The 25662-nt window shown below is 44.5% G+C and overlaps 1 protein-coding gene across 5 annotated transcripts in view; it reads left to right on the forward strand.

Annotated features, from left to right (window-relative positions):
• Nucleotides 1-25662, forward strand: part of MAGI1 (membrane associated guanylate kinase, WW and PDZ domain containing 1) — an 82290-nt gene that overhangs the window by 42281 nt on the left and 14347 nt on the right. For all 5 annotated transcript variants that reach the window (XM_014946730.1, XM_014946731.1, XM_014946732.1 and 2 more), the window contains exons 10-15: nucleotides 351-382; nucleotides 8212-8428; nucleotides 14813-14890; nucleotides 17587-17678; nucleotides 18693-18885; nucleotides 22242-22535. In XM_014946730.1, the coding sequence (XP_014802216.1) occupies nucleotides 351-382; nucleotides 8212-8428; nucleotides 14813-14890; nucleotides 17587-17678; nucleotides 18693-18885; nucleotides 22242-22535 (906 nt within the window). The remainder of the gene's footprint in view (nucleotides 1-350; nucleotides 383-8211; nucleotides 8429-14812; nucleotides 14891-17586; nucleotides 17679-18692; nucleotides 18886-22241; nucleotides 22536-25662) is intronic.

Here is a 25662-nt window from a genome sequence, read left to right on the forward strand (position 1 = left end):
CTAAGTCTCCCCTAATCCAGGGGAGCATTTGAGATTCTGCCCAAGCGCTGGGTTTCGGCGGCCGCTGAGGGCTGTGGGTTTTTCCTCTCCCAGCCTCCCGGCTGCTGCAGCACAAGTCAGCATCGCTAATGCAGAGAGAGCTCTTCCCCCCCGCTCCCTCTTCCCCGCTCTCGCTCCCTCTCCCTGCGCTTTGATTCGATATGAACAGACTGGTAACTCCGATGCGAGAGGGAAAGCTGACATAACTCTGCAGATGGCTACGTTCGGATGATACACCTAGGGATTTTTCTTTCAGGGAAGGTAACGGTTTAGACGCTAATGTTTATTTTTCCCTTGTTGCCATTTTTCAGGACTGCCGGTCCCAAAGAAGAGCCCAAAGTCGGTAAGCACTTTTCAGCTACTATTTTTGTGTGTTTGTCTGCTTTGAAGGAGAGAGGCATGAGTTCGATTTGTTTTCTTTGTGGGTTTCGATTGTTTTAAGTTGTCTTTCTGTTGCAACCGTGATTACCTTGCACGGCTCCTGCTGCATGGGGAGATGAAAGAGGAATGCGGAACGGAAGGGGGACTTGTTTGCAAATAAAGCCTCAGGTTTACAGACCCTCTTCCCTGACAGATGAGCTTCCCTGTCGTTTAACTTACCAAAAAAAAAAAAAAAAAAAAAACTTTTTCAGCCCCTTTGGAGACAATGGTTACATAAAAGGGCCACTTGCACAAATCGGAATCCAAACTTATTGTTTTCTTTGTGGGTTTCGATTGTTTTAAGTTGTCTTTCTGTTGCAACCGTGATTACCTTGCACGGCTCCTGCTGCATGGGGAGATGAAAGAGGAATGCGGAACGGAAGGGGGACTTGTTTGCAAATAAAGCCTCAGGTTTACAGACCCTCTTCCCTGACAGATGAGCTTCCCTGTCGTTTAACTTACCAAAAAAAAAAAAAAAAAGAAAAAGCTATTGTTTCCTTTTGGAAAGATGGGAGGCTCCACCTTCTTGCCAGATAGCAATTCCTGTCGGGTGCTCGTAGGTACCAACCTTTTCCATTAACTCCCTGAGTTTTCTCGAGTACCCTCGGCTGAATTATTAACAGAATGGGAAAGCATGCACCTTGTCGAGAGAGACAAAGCATGGACAGAGCATGATTTCAGTTCCCAGGGAGCACAGTTAGCTCTCCGAGTGCTTGCTCTGGAGGCATTTTCATACCGAGCAGGATTGTGCTGCAGGTGTGAGATTCCTTATATTTTAAAAAAAAACCAAACTCAAACAAAAAACCAAGCCCAAACAGAACAGTATTTCTTGTCCCTTCTGATCTTATTTCCATGTAAAGCTGTTACCTGGATGACATGTTAGCTAATAGCATGGAAGCAGTGATCTAAAGTATCATTAAAGCTCCGTGCATGATATTGCGGAAGAAATTAACGGGCTATTTGTATGCAACAAAAAGAAATGTTTTATTTTCAAAGGAAATGGAATACTTAAAGCCTGAAAGTTTGCGGCTGTCTGTTGAGAGGGAGGGGGGAAAAAAGGGAATTCTCTCCCAGTGGCTTTGGGGGAGCAGAGCCAGGGAGGTCTTTGCCGTGTTGTGAGACGGTGCGAAACTTCCCTGACAGTCCCCGGTGGGTGCCGAAACCTGCAGCTGGGCACAGCCCGCCTCACTGCAAAGAGGGGTTTATGGAAGGGCTGAGCAGAAGGCTCCTGCTCTTAATACGACTCCTCTGTTCATCCAAAAAGAAAGCCCTGAAATAATTAATGTGATTCTGATGGCTTAGGGCAGCGCTGATTAAAGTCACGTGAGCCGGGGCCTCTACCATTGTCAGCTCGCGTTAATGTCGAGAGGCAGAAGTGCGGGGTGGGCTCCCTCCCAGATCACAGGCACGTCAGACCCTGCACGCTCCCTCCTGTCACACACAAAGATTATTTCAGCCTTTGGTAAAGCAGAAGTGAGTGTGTAAAACACACACGCGTCTGGCACGTTTCTTTTCTCCCCCTGCACTTTTCCCCCCCCTCCCCGGTCAGAGGAGCAGGAGTGGCCGCGCTCGATCCGGACTCTTGACTCCTGTCATTAAACTAGTCCTGATCCATGAGTCTCAGCCTCATGAAAGCGAGGAGGCTCCAGCTTTGCCACACGCACATTCGGCACCCGGGAAAGCGGGATCCTGCCGGGTCAGACACCGCTCTGCTCAGCAGCGATGCGCTGTGAAAATCCCAGCAGCATCTCAATCCGTGTCGGGATAATCCCGCCTCAATGAACAAAGAGGCTGCTTGCAAACAGGTGTAACCCTGCAATGGCAGATTCCTCCTTCCTATTGGCTTTGACGAGCTGGTCAGCTCTGGGAAAGCAGTGCCATTCCCTCATGTGCCTCTCCAGCCCCCCTCTCCCCTTGCTTTAGGGTCCCTCCAGTAATTGTTACTACGGCCCTAGGCGGTGCTGTTGCCTCTAAAGCACAGGATTCCCAAAAAGCAGAGCCTCCCGTTCCCCCTGCCTGCACACCGGATCTTTATTTGCATGGGCAATTAGCAGCGATGTTTTACGCTGCCGCATTGTGCAGCAGCGTTAATGACCGAGCGTTCCTCAGCAGAGTGTGCGGGATGAAGGCACAGCCCTCCTCCTCCCCAGGCATCGGCAGGAGTCGGGCACGCAAACCTGGAGCAAAGTGCCTTGAGGCATCCTTGTGCAGAGGAGACAACTGTCCTCGGGGCTGTCTGGGGTGGATTTACACCACCAGCAGAGCTCATGCGGCCAAGGCGATGGTCAAACACATAAAAGCAGAGGGGTGTTGCTAAACACCTTCCTTCCTCCATTTAGTTGTGGGGCAATTGGAGCCCAGCCTTCTTGGCCATGAAGATTCCCTAACTTGCTCGTGTCCTGGCCAGGGAGAGCCAGGTCTGCCTGCTGGCATGTTCCCCAGCTGGGACACCATCTCACTGCTCCCTGCCCGGGCATTTCCTGGGGATGGTTTGCTGCACTTCCAGCTTTTGGGAGAAGGTGGGTGCTGCCAGCTGAGCTGTGCCCCCGCCGGCTGTCCCCAGTGCCACACTGCTGGCTGTGGGGCTCGGGTTGGACATTTTTTGCCCAACACAGGGGGAACATTTTCCAGCATTCCCTGATTAATAACTTAGCTGTGATTAGAGGACAGCGTACATCCAGTCCAGGAGCAGCTGGCCCATTCTTGTGCTCATTCTCTGTTTCTTCTGCCGCGTTGGGGAAGACACGAGCTCAGATCTCCATCCTCTTCTGCTTCGCTCAGTGCAGCAATGAGCCCTCTCATGTTACCTCGTATCCTTCCCAAAGCCCAGACACACTCCCGACTCGCTGCCAACAGCTGTCTCCTTCTCAGACATGCCCTATTTTTAGCTGTCAGCCCCAATCCCCTATTCCCGAAAGGCCGACTTCAGGCTGTGGGATACCTCCTGGCTGGCAGGAGGTGTTGTAGCCCCTTGGGGAGGTTTGTTAGTGCTGGGGCTGTGGCACAGTCTGGGGATATTTTTCTGCTTTGAGCTCAATTTTCCTGGGCTGTATTTTTCAGCCGACGTGTAACTTCTGATGAGCTTTGCTCTTTTTCTCAGTTTTTAAGGAGAGTTTTTCAACAGTGGTGAAAGAGCCAAATTAGTTAAATAAATTTAAAAAAATTTTGCAGCTGTACATGGGACTGGGCACTTCCAAGTCCTTTCTTTCCCATCCCGTCCCACTGCATGGACACGCTCACAGCAGCTCTCAATGCTGCTTGTTTGTTTTCAGTTTCCCATTGATTCTTCTTTAGATGATAATGGGTAATATTTTTATATTGACTGTCTGTGGATATACATTTTCAGTGTGCAAGTTCTCTAGTATAGCATTTTCTCCTGCAATTATCCTGGTATAACACAGATGAAAACAAAAAACTTTTTTTTCCTTTTTTTTCTTTTTTTTTTCCCTTGTTGCTTGGATCAAAATACTCCACAAGGGGGCAAAGATTCCCGTTTCCAGCTCGATTTGCTGTCGCTGCCAGGACCCGCTTCTCCAAAACGCTCTAGAGCACAAAATCTGCAGCTAGATCATCAGAAGACAGGATCACTGCAGGGGGAAGAAAGTGCTAAGCTCTTCCAAAAATCTGATTTTTCTTCTGGGTGTAAATACATACATTGTCAGCATAGCTGAATTGTGGCCAAAAATGCAATTCCAGTGCACAGCCTGTCCCTGACAAGAGACTTGCCCTGTATTTCGGATGGATGGGCAGCACTTGGGGCTCTGCTGATGTCCTGTATTCGTCACGAGGAGAAATTGGTTCCACAGCATGTGTGTTTGTACAACACATCCGTCTTCATTCAGAGACCCTTTTTTGTTTTTTCACCCCACCTAAAATGCAGTGGGAGGAAACCACAGCAACTCTTCCCTCTTGCAGTTTTATGCCTGGAGAACCCCGTGCCAAAAAGCTTTGGTGTCCGTTCGTGCCGCAGGACACGCTCCCTGCCACCATCGCTTCTCCTGCTGCGGGTTTCTCTCTCCCTGACAGAGACAGACCCAACTGCTGCTAATAATTAGCGTCCCATCTCTGCCTGCAGCCACCTCACAGCTGTGTCTTGGGCCTCGGTCATTTTAGCAGTCGCTGTACAAAGTAACATCTAATTACTCTTTAATTTAGGATGAATGACAAACTGGTCTCAGCTATGTAGGTATCTCTAGCATTTTCCAGGCACTTGGAGCCTTTTGCGAGCAGTTTTCCTCCCATCTCCTTCTGAAACCAAACAGCTTCAAGCTCCCCGGCCCCCATCACCTTTGCTGTTTTCTTCCCTCCCTGTAATCAGAGGGCGATGGAGTGCTCAGTGTGGGTTCTCTCAACCTCTGCGCTGAGGGAGAAGCTGCTTTTCAGGTTGGCAAATGGAGTCCCTGTGGCTGAAAATGGGTTTGCACAGTGGGGGGAAGAAATCCTGGAAGGCTGATGTATGCCCAGACCCTGACTGCTGCTGCCCCCTTTTCTTCAGCAATTGCCCCCACAGCTGCACACAGAAATTCAAGGCACATTGACGTTCCTGCTGACCTCAGCCAGTGAGGAAAGGGCAGCTAGAAAAGACTTTATTCCCAATGGTACGTTCTCTTCATCTTACATGTTGCAGGACGAGCACTACGAAGTTTCAGCAGGGGTGTAGGGAAGCTGGCACAGACTATGCATCTCAGACCTGAGGCATGGGTAGGGCATGAGAAGCTCCAAACTTCCACATATTTATTTTTTTATGGCTGTAATACAGTACCAAAGCAATTGGTTTTTCCTATCGCCTGTGTTTAGGTGTGCAATCTGCCTACGTGGACTCAAGTTAGTCTTCGTAGTCTTGATTTCTAGGCACTTTTGGCCAAGCGTCTTTCTGGCAAGGTCTTTATGCTCATCAACAGCTCTGGAGAAGACCACAGACTTTGGGGGGTCAGGGGTACTCTTGCTGACTTGGATAGTTCATTGCCCTGTGTAGCTACTGCCAGAAGTCAATATGATTCTATTCAGCTCATCTGCTTCAGTTTGCACTGAAGGACATGATCAGCATCTCTAGGTGAGGTCTGGCCCACCCACCCTATGGTGGTTTGTCACCAAAGAACCCTGTACTCATCTGGCCCTGATTTAGCTGCTTTCCTGCCTGTGTGTGAGCTGTGTGAGCCAGGCAGTCAGATCCGAACCCAGGAGGATCTCCCCCGAAGCTAGGAACAAGGCAGGAGATGGGAAGCCATCCTCTCATTGGCATGTGGTCAGCTCATCTCTCTTGGGAAAGCTCCACCTTTGCCCCAAGGCACAAACTTCTTCATCTGGGCAGTCCCCACTGCAGGAACACCGGAGAGAGCAGGGCCATCGAATCCCTGTGAGTGAGTCCTGGTGATGCTGATGTACTGAACAGCAGCACGTGAACAGAAGTTTGGCCCCAAACCTCATTTGGTGATGTGAAAGTGGTTTAATATTCTCTTGAATTAATTCAATTACATATATTATTTCCACAGTTGTGCTCCCCTTTCTCTGTTCCCCTCTTCAACTCCTAAACAGAGATGTTTCAGGCTTTTTGAAGGGGTTATTGTTTGGAAAAGCAACTGTCCCTCTGAAGAGGTTTTCCTCCATTTCTTGCAAAATGTTTGTGTATTTGCAATTGCAACTCTGGTTTAATTAGAGGTGGTTTTGCTTGAGAAACACACTTCCATTTGCAACCCAAATATGAAACAGAAATCATCATTTGTTCAGTATTTAGACCTTTTACATCATGAAGTGAGAGCACATTTTAAAGCTCAAACTTTGTTTCTTTTTAAATCAGAAAGTTTTCAGAGAGTTCTCAGCATTTCCCCAAGGGCTGAATAAAGCTCCACATTTTAGTCCCCGTACTCCAGCTTCTGTAAACCAGCTATTTCCAGTGAGATTGGCCTGAAGTTTCACAGGATGCTTGTAGTTATTTTAGTAGTTTAGCCAAACAAACAAAACAATCCAGATGGCTGGACTGAGAGTTGTAAAGTGGTTTTTTCTTTTTTATATTTTTGAGTTACAAAGGAGTGATTATCCACAGCATAGATGTTTTAAACGGCTTCATTTAAAACCTGAAGGGCTGCATGTGAATTAGCTTCTTTTACCACTTAAAAAGCTAAAAATGTTTGAAATTGGCTCAGATATTTGTATTTGAAAGTCTGCAGATGAGTAATCACAGCAGGTATGCTTTGTTCAAAATTGCTTTAAAGGACAAAGGCGATTTCACATTCTAGTCGATCGAGATATCATTTTTAAAAGTGCTGGTAGTGGATCAACAATTCAAATGTAAGGCTGTGAGGTCAAAGTCATTTGGGCTGTGGGAGCTGGGGGGTTTTTTCAGCGTAAACCTAAAAATACATGCAAAAAACCCCCAACAAACCAGAAAATATTATTGTTAAGGCTCAAAAAGCGAGCACTTCCATACGGTGACTTTCTCCTCTATAATTAATGCAGCCCTGCTATGATGGAGCATTGGCTGCCTGGGGTTTTGCTTTCAGAGTAAGGCAGGAGGTCCCCAGACCTGTGAACACTACAGTTCCATCCCCCCCTCCATGTGCCCTGTGCTGATCTGCCCTGGGTTTTCCACTGGCTTATGTCCTTCCCCCTGCCCAGTTTTCTATGAAGAAGTCCCTGAAAGCCAGACAGTCTGTTGCAAAGTTTTCGTGTACCCCCTGCCAGCAGGAGGCTTTAAATTTTTGTCTGAGGTTTCTTGGTACGAGTGACTGACCCCTTTTAGTCAGGAAATTGTGGATGTTGTGAAAACAACCTGTAGGATGCTATTTTTCCAGCTCCCCTCTGCTTCGCAGCAGCCTCAGGAACGTGCCAGTTCCCTGGGCTGGAGCCGGTGGGAGATTGGACTCAACCTTGATGCCAACCCAAGGTCACCTCAAAAGAGCATTAAAAAGCATTTGCTGTACAGTTTGGGGAGCTCTTGTTGAGGGAGGATTTAGCTGCCTATTGAGCAGCACAAATCCTGGCTATGCAAACGTGACTTGTGCTTCATTTGAGCACACTGTTGTGAATTTGAGTGAAGAATTAGGTACCCCACTTAGCTAAATATTGAGCAGCCAGAGCTCTTGACACACTGCTTTTGAATAAGCCTTGAATTTAGGTGGACGTATTTGTCCCTGTTCTAATATGCTCAATTAAAACAAGGAAACCAAACTGCAAATAGACATTTTCACATTTGTGAAGGTCTGCTGTAACCCTGGGGATGCTCTGGGAAGCAGAGACATGAAAGTGGTACTCAGTTGTCCACCCAGCTGTGGTGTGGGGGATGCAAGAGCTGCAGAGGAGAAGTGATCTTTCGTAGTAAGGGTTGTGCTTGCATCTGTTTCAGAGGGACTGTTTAAGTTTTCACAGTGAAATGTGGTAGTTTTTTCTTGCAGTTAGACCCTAGGTTGTTGAGTTTCTGTGCCTTAATGTAGGAAAAAATAAGTGCGCTGCAACTAGTAACCTATAATGAGATTTAGATTTGTTCTATGTGTGAGATGGAGAACTGCATATTTTTTTATGATAAATGACTTTGTTTTGCATATCTCTTTCTGTCAGTCTGCCTATCAAAATCTGTCATCGGGGAATTTAACTGTACCCAGCATTAACTAGTGGCAGCAAAACTGTGATTTATATATTTACTTATGTGCATGCAGAAGCCCTGATCAAAGAAGAGAGAAAAATTGATGGAAAACACCCACTCAAAGACCAATAACCGTCTGTTCTCTCTCTTTCCACTCGCTTTCTTCCTTACAGCAACCACTTGAAAGGAAAGACAGCCAAAACAGTTCTCAGCACAGCGTCTCCAGCCACCGCAGCGGGCACACCGCTTCCCCCGTTCACAGCACCCAGGTGCTGCCGGACTACACCGCCGCGGAGGCGCCGGCTGCGGATCAACCGGACAGTTCTGGGCAGAAAAAGCCAGATCCATTCAAAATCTGGGCCCAGTCCAGGAGCATGTATGAAAGCCGACGTGAGTATGAAGCAGGTGTGGTTGCTAGGGCTACGGCTCTGGCAGCTGCTCTCTGTATATTTTCTTTTGCGAAGGACTGAATCTTTTAGATTTATGTTGAAAATATCGGGCTTTAGTTCGTTAATGTGCTGTCCGTCAATGATATCTGCTTGATAGAGGTGCGGTTTCTTCTCCGAGGAGGAATGAATTTAGATCGTCTCTAGGAAAGGGCACTAAGACTAAAGCTTAATAAAAAAAAAAAATCCCTTTAAAATTAAAGACCATTTTTCCCCCTATATTTTTTTTGTTTTGTTTTTAAATTAGGCTGAAGGAGAATTTCCAAGTTCATTATCCAGATCCTAAACTCTTTTTTGAGGTTAAGACTCATCTGATATGCATAGGAATGTCAGTAAGAAGGGGAAGTATTTAGTTTGCTGAAATTCGTATCAGATGCTTTTCCAGTCTCACTCTGGGGAGGAAAAAACCCAGCTGAGCCATTTTACTTTGACCAGAGTGGACACTTTAACAATACAGGTATTAAATGCATATTGTGAGTGGCTTTTATGGCAATTAATAATCTGCACACTTGGCTAATAGTTCAGCAGGGCTTTGACTCTGCTCCAAGTCTATAAATATGGTTTCAATCAGTTTCTTCTCAGCAAACGATATAAACATGCTGGCTTTGCTTTAATTGCGTTGCTGAAGATGATGGCATCTGTTAAAGCTTCTTAAAGAAAGAGTTAAGAGTATTGGGTTCATTTTCAAAAGCAATAGTTACTTTAGTTACAGAAAAGGGAGCTTCAGAGTCTCGGTGCTGTAAGAGTCTCACCTGGAGTTTGATTTCATTGTGCTAGCTGGAAATCGGTAAAACCAGTACGAAATGAACATTACCCCAGCATGAAAACTGGTAGGACTTGTTTTTTTCTGACCAGATGAATCACTTCGAAATCTTATGTCCTGGAAAAATTAAATCATGAGTCACAGTTTCTTGGCTGAAGATGCATCTCTTCGGATTGAATGTCTCAGCAATGCAGTTTGTAGGTGTCTCAGCTTCTGTGTGCTCCTTCCCTCCCCTTCCCTTCCCAGGGATTAGGTGTGCTCCCCCCACGGGCTCTTGGGCCAGGTCATGCTGATATATGAAGTGCAGTGACAGAACTTGCACGTACATCTCATTGAAATAGGAAAAAGGGGCAAGAGCTGAGGGATGGTGACTCTTCAGCCCGGCAGAGCTCCTCCTTCTCCTGCCTGGCTGGTCAAGGCTGAGGCTGTCCCATGGCACCGGCATTACCCTTGCTCAGCTCACGTGGTTCCCGTAGGCACTGTGCTGGCATTGCCTCTGACCCCCCGCAGCTACTTGGCTAATTTCTAATTAACTGTTTAACTCATACTAATTAGTCATTAGTATCAGCTTAGCAGCCTTAACTCCTGCCTGTCTTCCCTGATAAAACCCGAGGCTGAGCTGCAGAAATCCTGAAGTGCACAGGCCGGCACTCGCGCTTCCGTGTCCACTTCCAACACCGTGTACTAGGTCCTCCCTCTTTCCTCAGTGGCTGCAGGTGTCTTGTAGAGATGTTATCCTTGTCTGTGATTAGAGCCTGCCCAGAGACTTTTTCACTTTCTCTTGACCTGCTGGTTTCCCACAGCCCATCTCTCACTGGGCCACAATCCTTCCTGCTTGGGCCTTTTGCTAGACTGGGGTCTGCTGCACCCCTTCAGCTTCCCTGTCTTGCCTTTCTGTGGTCCAGCATCTCTGTAGTGGGGTTGATCCTATTCTATTGCTTCAATCCTTGTCTCCTGCATCTCCTACCAGATGAGACCTACCTGTTTGAATCTCAGTCGTTTTCTACCAGCTTTTCGTCCTATTGCCATTTCCTTCCCAGGAAGGTGTTTTCTGAGATTTCTTGGTTTCATAGAGGGTTTTTGGAGAATGGCAGAAGTGTGATATGGTCATGACTGCCTGTAAGCACTTGGACACTGGAAGTGTCCAAGATTCCAACCCTAAACTGGAATGAAATACATTCACTGGGGATTAACCTGCGTTCTTACCTAGTGACACGGCTTTGCCGCACCTAATGAAAGGTGAAGAAAAATAGGAAAGAAATAGTCTAAATGAAAAAGGTGGTTGGACATGCTCTATCTCCTGTCACAGTCTGATCCCAAAGCGTGACGGGTGGTTTTATTTAGAGATCAGTGGTCATCTCCTTCTTCTTCCCTCACCAAGCTCTCATCTTTCATGCCTGTCACCAGTCTCATAAATGGAGATGGTGGTTCAGAGCTGAAGCCCAACGCCTCTTGAGAGTTATGAATTTCTAACCCTAAGCTGGAATGAAGTACATTCACTGGAGACTAACCTCCATTCTTACCTAGTGACACGGCTTTGCTGCACCTAATGAAAGGTGAAGAAAAACAGGAAAGAAATAGTCTAAATGAAAAAGGCAGTTGGACATGCTCTATCTCCTGTCGCAGTCTGATCCCAAAGGTGGTTTTATTTAGAGGTCAGTGGTCAGCTCCTTCTCCTTCCCTCACCAAGCTCTCATCTTTGATCCCTGTCACCAGTCTCATAAATGGAGACGGTGGTTCAGAGCTGAAGCCCAACGCCTCTTCTGCCCTGGGAGTTAGTGATGAGCCATGATGTTTCTTTCCCCGTGTTTGGTCTGCTTGAAAAGTGGGCAATTGGTGGCTGCTCTGTTATGAACGTGAATCATCTCTTTGAGGCTCACTTCCCTGTGAGTCTCAAAACACCGACTTCTGCCCTGGGAGTTAGTGATGAGCCATGATGTTTCTTTCCCCGTGTTTGGTCTGCTTGAAAAGTGGGCAATTGGTGGCTGCTCTGTTATGAACGTGAATCATCTCTTTGAGGCTCACTTCCCTGTGAGTCTCAAAACACCGACTGGGTGGCTCTCAGGCCACTCATAGGAGCCTGACATGGAGCTCCACAAAGTGTGGGATGGGCCCATTCCCTGGGCCTCCATTTTCCCTGTCTGTCTGCTCCACATGTGCTGTTCTTCGTGTCTTTACCCAGCTGCAGTTCAGTTTAACTCCAGTGCCTCCTTTGGCTGGCAGTGATACAATCGTATCATTGCGTTCTTCTTTGCTTGAGCAACCTTTGGCTTTGGGACTGAGGTTGGCATCTCCTCTCCACTGACATGCATAGCTTTGGGTGCTAGGTGTGACTCTCTCTGCATCCTTCTGATGAAGACTTGAGCAGAACTGAATGCGTACCTGATGTACAGCAGCAGGTTGCCACCCTACTGCCAGAGCTGAGATTGGCTGATGCCTACTGTAACGAGGGCTTTTGGAGGGTCCTTGAAGCCCCCACTGCCCAAGGAGTCCCAGCTCAGCTCTCCCAGCTCTTCCTGCTGCCCAGGCTGGGGCTTGCTCTCTGTTGATTCAGGGCCTTAAATTTTAGCAAACCTGAAAAGGATTATAAAATGTTCTTCTGAGAGGTAGGGTTTTGAATCCCCGACAAGTGGACTGAAAAACAGCAACAACCCTTTGTGTTGAAGTATACGATGAAGTTAAAAAAGACACAATTTTAGAGCATTAGATCATCTTCAGTGTTTTATTTCGTCCCATTTGTGAAATGGTTGAGTACAAAGAGAACACAGTGCAATTTTTCAAGTGCAGTTGACACAAAAAGATGAATTCATTAGCCCCAGCCCAGACAGATTTTTTTTTTCATCTAAAAATAATAATATAAAGAGGTTTCATTCAATATATGAGTACATTGTCTCCAGGATCTTTCTAAAAAGTTCTGAATCTATAATGACCACCTACTGCCTTTTCACTGGGAGTGCAACCCACTGTGATTAACATTAATAATAATAATGTAGACATGGAAAGCACACAGGTAACATTTAGTTTTTCAGAATTAGTAAAATATGTTCTTCCTTTCTTTGACTATTTTTTTGAATCAGTGTTTCATAAAAAAGGACTATATTTGACTTGTGACTTGTCTCACTGAAGCCATTGGTAGAGCAGAATTTGGTTCAAAAGCAGCAGATAAACCATAATTTTGTAAAAGCATGTATGTTTTTTTTATATACCCAATGCATTTTAATATCAGGAAGTGCTCAGATTCTGCGGAGGAGAGCCACAGACGTTGCCTGTTTAAGGGAAGGAAAAAAAAAGAGAAGAAAAATTAAGCTAGAATTAATAATGCCAAGCTAAGCAATGGCTCCATAACTGTCTGTTGAGTGGCAGCAGACGAGAACAGCAACTTTGTTCAACAAATACGAGCTGAAGTTCCTTCACATGCAGCTCCCCTGGTTGAGGGGATGAGGCCTGCAAGGTGCTGAGCACTTGGGCTCCGGTCCAAGGAAGCTTATTTTCAAGCTGCAAACCCAAAGGGACCTCGGATGCTTTAAGGCTAAAGCTGAGCTCAAATGCTCTGCTGCAATCTGGCTCAGAGTCACAATTCTTTGCTGGATTAAGACTTTTGCGAACAGCCAGCTTTGTGTTAAGTGAATCTGAAAACAGATAATTTGGTGGCGATAACAAATGCACTCTTTGCTGGTGCTAAGTTTTAGCTGCCTGAGCTCCTTTTTCTGGGTAACTCATTGCTGCTAGTGGGAGTTGTGTGCATGAATCAGAGAGAAGGACAAACCCTTAAGGTTTAAGCACTGAAGTGGTTCCAAGAATGACACACATGAAGAGCACTCAGTGAGAGAAACAGCAATTGAATAGTTTATCAGAGAACCGCAATTCTGAATTCTCGCACCGTTTTATTGAAAATTTATTTTTATGTTTTTTATTTTTCAATGTATTATTAAACTTCCTTAAAGATTAACGCAATCTGTTGTCAAATTTTTCTCATGTGGCCTGATTGCTTTGCAAAATACCGTATCCTACATATGGCCATCTGTCAAAATAGCAGTGACAAAATGAATTAATCTGAATTGCAGATGTGTTAATGAATCCCTTTGAAGGGCTTAAGCATTTAATTAAAAGTAAAGCAGAACACGATAGATAATTTTTAAAGGTTTTAAAATATTCTAAGTTATCATTAATATTTGAATTTTATTTTCAGGCACATAATTTATTTGGTAGGATTTTCTCTCCCCACGTCTAATTAAAATAATACAAACAAGTCTTGACCCCAGTGTGTAGCGTTCATTCACCAGCAATTACACAGAATTAAAAATATTTGCACAATGATACCAAACATTAGATAGATTCTTTCTGAAATAGAAAAGAAAAACGCTCTCAGGAAATTGCGGCCGCCTTCTGATGAGACTGACGTTAGAGATGATAGTAAAAGCCCTTTGGTAGGGTTGTGTCCTTTTATTATATTACTAGGGGACAAACATTACAGTCGTACACTAGGGCACACAGATGTGTCCATGCCCTCAGAGAAAGTCTTGCTAAAAGAGACCGTAGCACTCGCAGCACGTGGTGCAGCAGAGCTGGGTCGTGGGGAGGCTTTGCTGGTGCTCATCTGGACCAGCCTGGTCCATGGCTCAGTCAAGGCATCGCACCTTCCCCAAGGTTTCTTCCCTGGCAGAACTTGCTCATCTCATCAAGAACATGCTGAAGCCATCTTTTCAGAGCTCTGCATGTCACCAGAAGGGTTGAGTAAAAGGAAAAGACAGAAAACCAGAATCCTCCTGCAGTGGGATAGTTTAGAAAACAGGGCTTTCCTGCAAATATGGAATCTCATGAGATTTATGGCTAAATCACAAGACTTTTTAACGCTGAAACTCTCCATCAGCTTCAGTGAGACTATTCACTCTTCATTTCAGACTTGTCCTTATATACTTTGCTGAATCTGGGCCTTAAAACTTTTGTACTTTGCCAAGCTTATGAGTCATTGAAAGTGCTGCTGCCTCAGATGAGCTGGTGACTAAAGCAAACTCGTACTGATTAGTTTTGAATCCATCATTTGTTGAAACTGATATCACACTGGGCCTTTTTTTTTTTTTTTGTATGACTTGTAAGATAATTGTTAAAGTTTGTATAGGAAATTTTGATTAAAATGACCTCTAATTAAGCACTGTGTTCAGTATTCATCTCCATGTATTTTAGAACTTCTTTTAACATTGGAAATAGGTATTTCCACTTGGAAAACTGACTGTGTCATGATGGTGGAATTATTTTTGTAGAAAAGTATTTTTAAGGTGTTCTCAAAGAGATTCTTTCTCTGAGGAGAACAAAAGAGTTCTTCAAATATAATTGCATGCATGTGCATAAATGTATAAATTCCTATGTGTATGTATTATATATCCACATGTACACAGGCATGTGCAAATAGATGTGGAACTTAATATGTCGTGATCCATGGTAGCTATAACCTTAGCAATTTATGCATGAAAGCCTAACATGACCCATACAGTCAAAATTAATTAAATGCACTAACAAGAAAGCAGATACATTAAGCTTTGCAAAACTGTAAAATTAATATTACAGCTATGTCACCTTCGCCTGCAACTGGACTGAGCAAGGGTGAGAGAGAGAGAGAAATCAATTCCACGAGTTTTGGAGAATGTAAGACTGTGCCGAGAATGTATCTGTGTCTTGTGATGTCTTGTTCTGGTGTCATTGCTGCTCTGTGGCGGGGGGCTCTTCATCACCAAGGGAGTCTGGCAGGGCCGTATGCCAAGGTTAGCCACAAAGCCCCAAAGTACCTGTTTTACTGTGTACTGGCCAGCGGCCGATTCGTAGGGGATTCTGGGGGGCATCATCTTCCCATTTCGTTCCTGAGTTTGCCCACATGGCTCCTCGACGGGGCTGTAGCACTTGCCTTTCCTTCCATTCCTCCTCATGGTCTCAGCAGAACTCCTCTTACCACTTTTGTGACGCTCTCCAAATGCTCTGGTTTAATTCAGGATGAGCAGACTGGCAAGTTTTACCCATTTGGGCTACATATATATTTTTCTCAGAAAGAGTCAGAGGTGCTTGAGATCAGGTCAAGGTGCAAAGATACAACAGATGACTCCTAGCAGCTGTTTTTCATTCGTTTTCAAGAAAGTTTCAGCATCAGCATGAAATCTTCCCTTTAAGTAAGAAAAGTGGTTTCTCTGAAGGTCTACCAATTAATGGAGAACCTGAAGTAATTCTTCAGTACAGAGAGCCACAGGGGATCCCACCTGAGCTGTATGGAAGCACAGAGGTGGATGGGGGTTCCTGGGCTGGGCCAGTGAATCACTGAACTGCAGAAAAAGCGGTAAGAGGAGTTTTGTTCAGTTTGTACTCCTGCTGTGTAAATGTGTGTTGTCTGTATGTCTGTTGTATCTGTGTTTCACCTCTCTGAAACCCTTCCAGTGGAAGGAGCGTTACATGAACTTGCTTCTTTGGGTAGAGACTTGTCTTTTTTTGTTGCTTTGGTTTGACACCACCGTTACACCTCGGCTTGCCGTTAGCCCCAGCGGCTGTTAATTGGCTATCTGGTACCCGAACCAGGAACATAAGGCATCGTTCAGTGAGGCTGGAGAGTTGACAAATGGGAAGGCGTTGAGAGATGCCGAGGAAACAGGCCCACGCTGAAGCTCCCTGCAGAAGCCATTTTGCCTCTGACAGTTCCAACACGCGCTATTAATTGGTTGTGGCCAGCCTTTGCCAAAAAAGCCTGCGAAGTGCTGGAGAGGCGCTTCCGAACGTGTCTGCTCTTCAGGCTCCCCCTCGCTGAAGGCAGCAACAAACACCAATTAATTCATTCTCTGAGTTGTGCCGCGCGTCTGTCTGGTGGTGAGCTGCCTTCAGCCAGCTCGCCTCAACCGATGAACCACGCAGGCTTCCAGCGTGGTCATCGCCTGAGTATTCTGTAATTGCATCCAGACAAAAATTACCCTCCAGTTCAGTGAAGGTAGCGTGGACGGGTCGTAAGCTTCGTTTATAACTGCAAGTAACTGAAATGTGAAAATATTCTATGTAAAACCAGTTTGAATGAAAATATCAAAGCAGACATCTGTGCCTTAGAACTCACCTGTTCGTTTAATTTTTGGTTTTCCCAGATCTTAAATTCACATTATATTTTAAACCTGTTGAGTCATTGAAGAGACAGCATCAGAACTAACCAAAAGTCTCAACGCTGAAAAGCACCAGATGACTAGACCCGAGCCTTTGCACAACAGGCACCAACAGTGTAAAATGCAGTTAGGGCCCAGTCTGACAATCACTGACGTCGATGGAGAACAACCAGTTTATCTGCTCATAGATACAGAAAATTAGATGATGGTTCATTAGATGTGTTGCATCCCGTGCCTGAGTATGCACTTACTTAAATTACACTCCTGACTGATACACTTTGGTTTCAGGCAGCTGACTTGTAAAGGAACAGCTCATTTTTATCATTAATTATAAATTTTGGGAGGGGATCACTGCAAAATTAGTCAATGTTACAGATACCAACCAATAAATATTAAATGAACCTGAAGTTGTCTTCTGATATGATTTAGTGTTAGCAATTAATTTTGCATTTTTAAAAAAGGGATGAAAGCAAGCATGAATACGTTAATATAAAACATTACTGTTCAACCGCACTTCAAGGTTAGGACTTCACTGTATGTAATATTCATTGTAAAAACCTTGCTGGCATTGCATACTAATGAGTAAGTGAGGTTGAGCTTTTTTATGTTTCCAGCTGGTTTTGTCTGTTCAGTGGTTTTGCAGAGCCCGTACTGGAGCAAGTGAGAGTCAGGAGAGCTGCTTTGCTTTCTGTGGAGCCTTTCTGTTTTACTCCGACTGGGGATCTGTCCCATAGTTATTTAAAGCAGTGTCAGTAGACAGATAGCAAACTGTGCTTGTGAAAGTTAATTAAACAGTAGAAGTTATAACAAGTGGCTCTTTTGTCTCCCGTGAAAGGGGAGGCAGCTGTATTGTTTCTGGCAGAGTGATTCTCTGTTGTACGCATTTTTTTATTGATGATTTGGAAGAGGCTTACACTGGGTAATGATGCTAATATTGATGGAAGGAAATACTATAGTAAAAAACAAATGGCAAGTTACAATTAGACACCTAGAAAGTAGAAACCACCCCATAATTTTTAGTAGTGATTTAAAGAATAATCCTTTAGTATTTGAGCCTATAAACGTTCTTAATTATGTCTAAAAATTCAAGACTGTTTCATTTAAAGGGTAAAATTGGACAGCAGACCCCTCTACACATACATCAGAGTAGTACTGATTTGGGTATAAAGGTGTGGGGTTTTGATTTAAATTTAAGTTTTCCTTCTTTCCCTTCAGTTCCAGATTACCAAGAGCAGGATATCTTTCTATGGAGAAAGGAAACCGGTTTTGGATTTAGGATTCTAGGTGGAAATGAGCCTGGAGAACCTGTGAGTACATCTACCAGTGGTCTTGTTTTAACTCGTGACACCTTTCAGAATGACGTCAGTAGCATGTACAGATGTGCAGAACTGCACTGTGACATCTCTACTAAAATCAATAGCGAGCTATGAATTTACATCCCACGACTCCTCCCCACCCTCCCTCCAAAAAGCAAACCAAAACTCCCATAATTGAAACAGTTTCAGCTTCCCCTGCTGTTACCTATTTTTTTTGATAGTCCATACGAAAACACATAGATCTGAAATTGCCTGGAAACTGAGGAAAGGATGTCCTGGTCAGATTTGTGTCTATTTCCTCAATTCCCTCCTTGAATTCACTTAACTTCTTTAACATAAATCCAGTGCCTGTGGTAGGTGTCCCGCTAAAACCACATGGTCTTTCATGTGCTGCACAGGTCATAGCTACATAGGGACAGCATAAATTTCCATGTATTTCCCTGCAAAAATTATTTTGCTCATTTATGGAAAGAGAGGCTATGAATTCCTCTCGTGTTATAGTAACTCCACAGAACTCACTGAAGGCAAACCAAGAGTGAGCTGGTGGACAGGTGAGTGGTATGAAGCTTGTAAAACATAGAGACAACTGAAGGGATAACTCAATCTCAGCCTCTCTCAGAAGACCCTCAGTGCTTTTAACCGTCTGCCTCTCTGGTCACTGTCTGGTTGAACACATTTCCCAAGGCTATCTGTCATTAGACTGAATGCACCGCCTAAAGAAACAAGATGTCAATTTATTACAGTTTCACGATGTGGCTATATTCATATGGAGCTGCTTTCACAGGAGCAACTTTCCTGACCAGCAGACGTTTGTCAAGAATTTCTTGTCCCTACTAAATTGTGTCTAACTACCAGTGCCCCTTGCTTCTGGCTGGCTGTTGAGTTACTTCTCATTTATCACTATTCATTCTTTCTCCCTTTCTCCCTCCCCTCCTTTGCCTTCTTTCCTTGCCTTTTTTCCTTCCTCCCTTTCCTTCCTTTCTCCTATTTGTGCTAATCCATCAGATTTACATCGGTCACATTGTACCGCTGGGTGCTGCTGATGCTGACGGCCGCCTGAGATCGGGTGATGAACTGATCTGCGTGGATGGGACGCCTGTCGTTGGGAAATCGCACCAGCTTGTCGTCCAGCTTATGCAACAGGCAGCCAAACAAGGTCATGTCAATCTGACCGTCAGGCGCAAAGTGGTTTACACAGGTAGGCTGCCGTGTCGCTCTGCAGGGGTAGATTTTCTTGCCAGACTCCATCTGTTCAGCAAAAGGTTTAAAATAAAAAAAAAACCTCCTCCTTGTAATACTGGGAAAACTTAGGGGATGTGGTGTTACTCTTCCTCTTTTGTCTGTTCTTAGTCTTTTTTGTTCTTGATCAAATACATTTCAAATATTTTGTTTCCAGTCAAGACTCTCTGAGTTTCAGTTGGGTTCCCCGGTCTTCCTGAAGGTTTCTGATAAATTGGGGAACTGTTTGGTTGCAACATAATGTTTTTAGTTTGACTCATGCAGCAACTGACGCTTTTCCTGCTTGCCTGTGTTTTCTATTTACTTCCCAAAATAACTGTGCTGTCTGATAGCCACCCTTAAACTGGGAATGAGGGAAAAGATGCTGAAGAGTCCACAGGAGGGGAGGCAAGGGCAGAGAGCGAGTGAGGGCATTGGTGTGTGGTGCATGAGGTCCCAGAAACAGGAGAAGCTTCAAATGAGGTTCCAACATGTAGTCAACTAACCTCAGGATGCAAAACTGTAAGCGTCTTTGGTTCTGGTAGTGCAGGGTGTGCATGTTGGTTGTAATAGAGAGATTTCTGTATTATGAGTGTGGTGGGCATTGCGTACACACTGCACAAGCCTATGGTCTTAATGGACAAAAAAGAAGCCAGCAGAAAGGCAAAGATGCAGAGAGAAGTGACACTGCATGGTGATAGTGATAGATTAGTGATAGAAGAATGTCCTAACAGCAAAGAAAATGAAACCACAAGCATGAGCTTTCTAAGTGACATGTGACCTTATGCTTAATATTGGAGAGTAACATTGCGGTGCTGCCCCTTCTTGTGAGCCCCTTTAGGGAGCTCAAGTGTGGGATTTGGTTTAGCTCACTTATTCAGAAGAAAGGCTATTATATAGCTTTTCAAGTTTAAGCATCAGAAGAAAAATAGACAGTGATGTACTTTCATCTTAAAGAGCATCAAAATAACATTCAGGTTGAAAATTAGGCCCACAGTGGAAGTTAGGACTGGAAAAGTACCTCTAAAATAGCTCTGTATTCTTATCCACGGCTGAGCTCCTTCCGTACAATATTAAATAAATGTTCACTTCTCATTTCTTTCCTTCTTCCCATTGTGGATTAAATGCCAGGTTATGTCTCTCCTCTAATAGCCTCTCTCATTCCTGACAAAGGGCTGCCAATGTGAGAGAAGTTTTAGGAGCTTTGGGAGGAAGGGAAGGGCAGCTGAATTTTGGTATTGTTTTTGAGCGTAGATTTTCTATCCGGTTTTACAGCCTCCAGGCTGGATATTACCATAAAAGATTTAGATGCATGAGACATCTCTTGGTATTTCGTTCAGGGATTTGTTACTCCAGACCGAGCTATTTCTGAATCATTTCAAATGTGGACACTTACTCTAGGATAAATTATTCAGGATCCCTTCTTTCACCTTATATTTGCAGGCTTTTAAATTCCGGCATCACTTTATAGAGAAGCCTTCTCTTGAATTTTGGTCCTGTATTCGTCCTGTCATCTATATGCCAGTATCTAAATGGGTACTCCACGTCTTGAGATTAATATTGGGAAAGTTTATGCTCCTGATTTCTTAATTTGTAGAATTAACAGGTTTGGATTTTCTTTGGCATCCATTTTATTGTTGCTTTTGAGATTTTCAACTTAATTTTGGTTCACCAAATTGGAGAAGTGACCTGATTAGTGGAGGCAGCCATTCAGTAGAGACAAGTGCAATATGCTGCTCTCAGCCATGCAAATGGACTGTGGAGAACTGGCTGAGTAGCAAGATGTGGAAGCTATTGTGGGCCACAAGCTTCAACTTGAGGTTGCCTCAGGTGAAGAAAAACACAGTGCTGGGATGTAGGCAAGGGGAACTCTCCTGATTTCCCAGCAGACGATGGCTTAGCTGCAATATGGTCCAGCACTTCAAGAAAGACATGTTTGAGTTGGAGAGAGCCCAACTGGAGGGAGTCCAGAGGACCAGCGAGAATAAGGAGAGCTCTAGAAAACATGGTCTGCAAGGAAATATTGAACAAATTGGGATTGTTTAGCCTAAAGCAGAGAAGGGGGAGGAGGTGTTAAACTCCCCAAGACTCTAAGAGGCTGCTGCAGAGAGGAAAGGAATAATATGTTCTCCATATGCCTGCTAGATAGAACTAGAAATAATAGCCTTATGTTGCAGCAGGGAAGATTTAAGTTAGATATTGCAACCAATAGATTGCCCGGGGAGATATTTAACAGCTGATTAGACAAACATCTGTCAGGACTGACAGTAAGTATAGTTGGCCCTGACTCCAGCGGAGTGTGGACTAAGCGATTTTTTTGAGATTTCCTCAAGCCTTGTGGTAGCTGATTAGATTTTAAGCTAATACCACTTCCACCTTCAGTTACTGTTAAAAGCTTGTTTAATATCAATATTAAAGTTAGTAAAGTTTGATGGTTTTCCCCCAACTGTGCCAGACCTTACAGATGATAGTTGCCGGTTCTTCCATCCAGAAAAGCTTGGTTCACAAGTTGTTTTGCTTTAGTATGGGTGGTTATTATTACTTAAGATCACATTAACCAAAGGTTAGAGTTAAAAAATACAGGTGTCAAGTGATGGGTGTTTGATATTACTCTCTCTCCTCGTGGCACGTGCACATATGCACAGTTGCACGTATATAACTGAGTTGGGGATGTGCTACCTAAAGGAGGCACCTTCGAACTAATGTAATCCAGGTTTTAAATGCCACAGAGTGTCCAAGCACGCCGTGCTGCACTGGTCTAACTGTACTGCTGCTGTGGTCCAGCAGTGAAAAGCTTTGGCTGCAGGACCATACGCTGGAGAGCTTGAGCATGTGTGGTCATTGCCATCACCAAACAGAGCTGTTGGTGGTGACATCTGAAAAGAGACAGAGTCCTTTGTCACTCTGGCCATGATTTATGGATTAAAGCAGGTGGTTTGCTTTCTTTTCATAGAATCATAGAATCATAGAATCATTGAGGTTGGAAGAGACCCTTGGGATCATCGAGTCCAACCATCTCCCCTACTCTACAAAGTCCTCCCCTACACCATATCCCTCAGTACCGCATCTAAACGTCCCTTAAACACAGCCAGGGACGGTGACTCAACCACCTCCCTGGGCAGCCTATTCCAATGCCCGACCACTCTCTCTGTGAAGAATTCCTTCCTAATGTTCAATCTAAACCTACCCTGTTGGAGCTTGAAGCCATTCCCTCTCGTTCTATTGTTAATTACCTGTGAGAAGAGACAACTTTCTCACCTTTTTCTCAGTGGATGGCGCTTTCCAAGCGCTAAATGACGGGGCTTGCTCAGGCAGTGTTGTCTTTTAACTCCCCAGTTCCCAAGGCAGAGAATGAAGTCCCGTCCCCAGCCTCTTCCCACCACAGCAGCAACCAGCCGGCCTCGCTGACGGAGGAGAAGCGGACGCCGCAGGGCAGCCAGAACTCCCTCAACACCGTCAGCTCGGGCAGCGGCAGCACCAGCGGCATCGGCAGCGGCGGCGGCGGGGGCAGCGGTGTCGTCAGCGCCGTGGTCCAGCCCTACGACGTGGAAATCCGCCGCGGCGAAAACGAGGGGTTCGGCTTCGTCATCGTCTCGTCGGTGAGCAGGCCAGAGGCGGGGACGACGTTCGGTAAGTCTTGGGGTTTTTTGTTTTGAAATTTGCCCTCGAATGAGGCGCAAATTTGAGCACTGCAGCGCAAGGAGGTGATTGGGGGTCTGCTTAATTAAAAGGTGTGAGCATGCCGTAATTAATGTAATTAATACCTTAATGGAAGGCCAAGACTTGGTAGGTGTTTGCCTCATGGGTTTTGTTCAGCGCTGAGTCGAGAAAAGCAAAATGAGACATCCCAACCTGAAGAGCCAAAATGCCACCGATGGCAATTCCTGATGCTCCCTGAAGCCCCGGCTGTCCCTCACTGGATGCCTTTCTGGGGCTTGCTCTCAAAAGAACAGCCGGGTTTCCCCCCCAGTGATGTTGTTTGCTAATGCAGAAATGGAGCAGGTGGAATGAAATATCTCTCCTGATGGTGGAATTGAGCCAGTTGATTTAAAAGCAGTAATGCTTAAACTGATTAACTTCTCTTTGGCAGTCAGGGTTATTCTGATCCTCATTATGGAGTGAGCATGCTGATAGCTGGAAAGTTTTAATTAATAGTGCTTGCTGCTGAGACATAAAATGGAGAATACTGTTAAAAAACCAGGATGTTTTTGATCTATTCCACCTCTTCCCAAACCCATTTCTTCAGAGTTGGGGGAAATGAAATTAATGTGATATCACACTTAATGTCCTGCCCTAATAGAAGTGGTGATGGTTTCTTTCCGAAGACAGTCCTTTCTGCCAGTCAGAGATGCTATTTTCTTCCCCTTCCATCTCCTCCAAAAGGGCAAGAGGCAGCATCCACTTGTACCTTGTAGGGGAAAAAGAAGGTGTTCCCTCCCTGTTAGTCTGTGGCATGTGACAGGCATGGAGGTGAAAAGGAAAGACGAGTGCCCATCTTCACGCTACTGCTCAGAGCAGGGTTGTGGTTGGTGGACAAAATGCATTACAGTATCACTGTACAGCTCAAATGCACCTGGGGCACGCGGGTGCATGTGGCAAGAAGCGGCCTTTCCTGCTTATTTTTCTAGGCTTTTTTCTCAGAAATTTCCTGCCACTGCCCATCGGCAGCGCTGTTACTGATAAATAAAGGGAGCATCGTCTCCTTTGCTGGTATTGATGTAGAATGGGCCATTTCTAGCACTGTTCTGGGCGGTCATGGCAGGAGAGATTTGAAGGGGGAAATATCTAGCGTAGACCTGGTGCATTGAGTTCTGTCAGTTCTCAGGGGCTAGGCTACCTCACACTGTTCTTGCTGCTGGAAACTGCTCTTCCAGAATAGTTATTTTGGTGCCAGAACACAATGGTGTGATGCAATATAGATTAAACTGAATTTAAGCTAAACCTTTTGTCTTCTGAAAGTATTTGCAAACGTGTGTATGTAGATAACTTTTGCTGTATGAAGACTGTGCTCTAACTCTTTTCTGCAGAGAAACTTTGACCTGAGGTTGTAAAGAGTTGTGTTTGCTTTAGCCCAAGATACTCGCTAACTGGAAGTTTTCTGTGCAGGGGCTCCTCATGGAGATCTGTTGATCTGTGACTGTTTTTCCTTTAATTTTTTTCAAGTGTATTCAGCTTTTTCCTAATACTCTGCATGAGATATGTTCCCTCTGCTGCGTGGTGCTTGCTTTGGACCTTCTTTGTAGTTTTTTTTCTTTCATGGGTAGTATTTAGAGATGGGCCAAACTGGTTCTAAAACCCACCTTGGTCACTTTGGTGTGGGCTCTGTCCTCTGTGTCGAGTGGATTGGATAGAGTGGGAACTCATTTCTCATACCCTCAAAAGAGCCTTTCAACTGGATGGGTCTTTGTATTTCCAGAAATTGAAATACATCTATTTCTACGTTTTACATTTCTAACATCACAGTAAAATAAAATAATTTAAAAAAATATATATCCCCCCACCATTTGCAATTAATATTAACACTTTCTGCCAGTTTTCATTGCATCTTTCCAACCTTGCTCTCTCACCTCACTGTCCTTTTCTTAGCCTTTTCTTCTTTATGGTCTTTCTAGTGTTGTCATGTGTATATCTCTAAAACTACTAATCAAACAGAAACTACAGCACAGATGGCAGAGTGTATCTTGAGGGTGAATGTATTGTGGATGCAAAGTGTTAGATGACCACTGTCTATACCTCATGGTTTTAACCATGTCCTGCCTGCCCGAGGGCTTCTTGCCCATGTAAGGAAGCCGTACAAAAGCCCAATGGATTTATATCTGAGAGAAGTTGTATATCCCCTGTGTCCCAATTCTGCATTTTATGGACGATCCTGTGTTTTTGGGACAAACAATTGCTTGGAACTGGAGTAGAGTTTTGTCTCCCAAACGCATTCATCCTAAAGTGCTCTTGCTCTGTGTGTCAGACATCTCAATGGTTTTGTGTGTGGTTTTAGAGGTATCTGAGGTTCTTATTCCTTCCCTGCTCCCATCCTGATGCCGTGTAAGATCATAAAAGGAGAAGGTTTAACAGACGTTGAGGTGGATGCCTGCACCAAACAGGTTACATTTGTCAGTCTTGGCCCATCTGTAGTGGTCCTGTACCTTCCCTGGTAGTACCTTTATTCACAATGGAAGAAAACCGTTTCGTGTTGCTTCCCCATGCAGCGCCGATAGATTGGATCTTCGTGGTAGAAAGGGAGTCCCGCTCCCTCCTAGGCCTAGAACAATTTTATCTTTCTGAACTGAGAAAGAACAAAACATTGGCAGAAGCTTGAACAGCAGTCGACTTAGAAAAAGACTAGAGAGGTTGACAGTGTTGTAATCTTGGAGGAGGAAGGTTGTGTTTTCTACAAACAGTTTCAATTTTTTTTTGTTCAAAATAAAATGGGGATTTGGGTTATGATGGGGCTGTTAAGTGCAGTTGTAGTCTATAAAAATCTCACAATTTTTTAACAGAAATCAAGGCGGGGGGAGTTTTGAGTGATTAACAAAACACCTTTTAGTAAAATAAGTATTGTGCACTCATACTAGTTGATTGCCAATGTTTTGAACACTGGCAGCAAAGCTATCCTATAATAACTTTTGCTTGATGCATTAATTAATTAACCCTTAACCTTCTCTTTCCCTTTTCAACCCTTTTTCTCCTTTTCCCCTTCACCATATTCCCACGTGTGTAAACAATTAAAAACCAAAAAAAAAAAAAAAAAAAAACAACAAAA

The sequence above is a fragment of the Calidris pugnax genome, unplaced genomic scaffold (genome assembly GCF_001431845.1).
Source record: "Calidris pugnax isolate Ruff unplaced genomic scaffold, ASM143184v1 scaffold81, whole genome shotgun sequence".
NCBI classification, from domain to species: domain Eukaryota; kingdom Metazoa; phylum Chordata; class Aves; order Charadriiformes; family Scolopacidae; genus Calidris; species Calidris pugnax.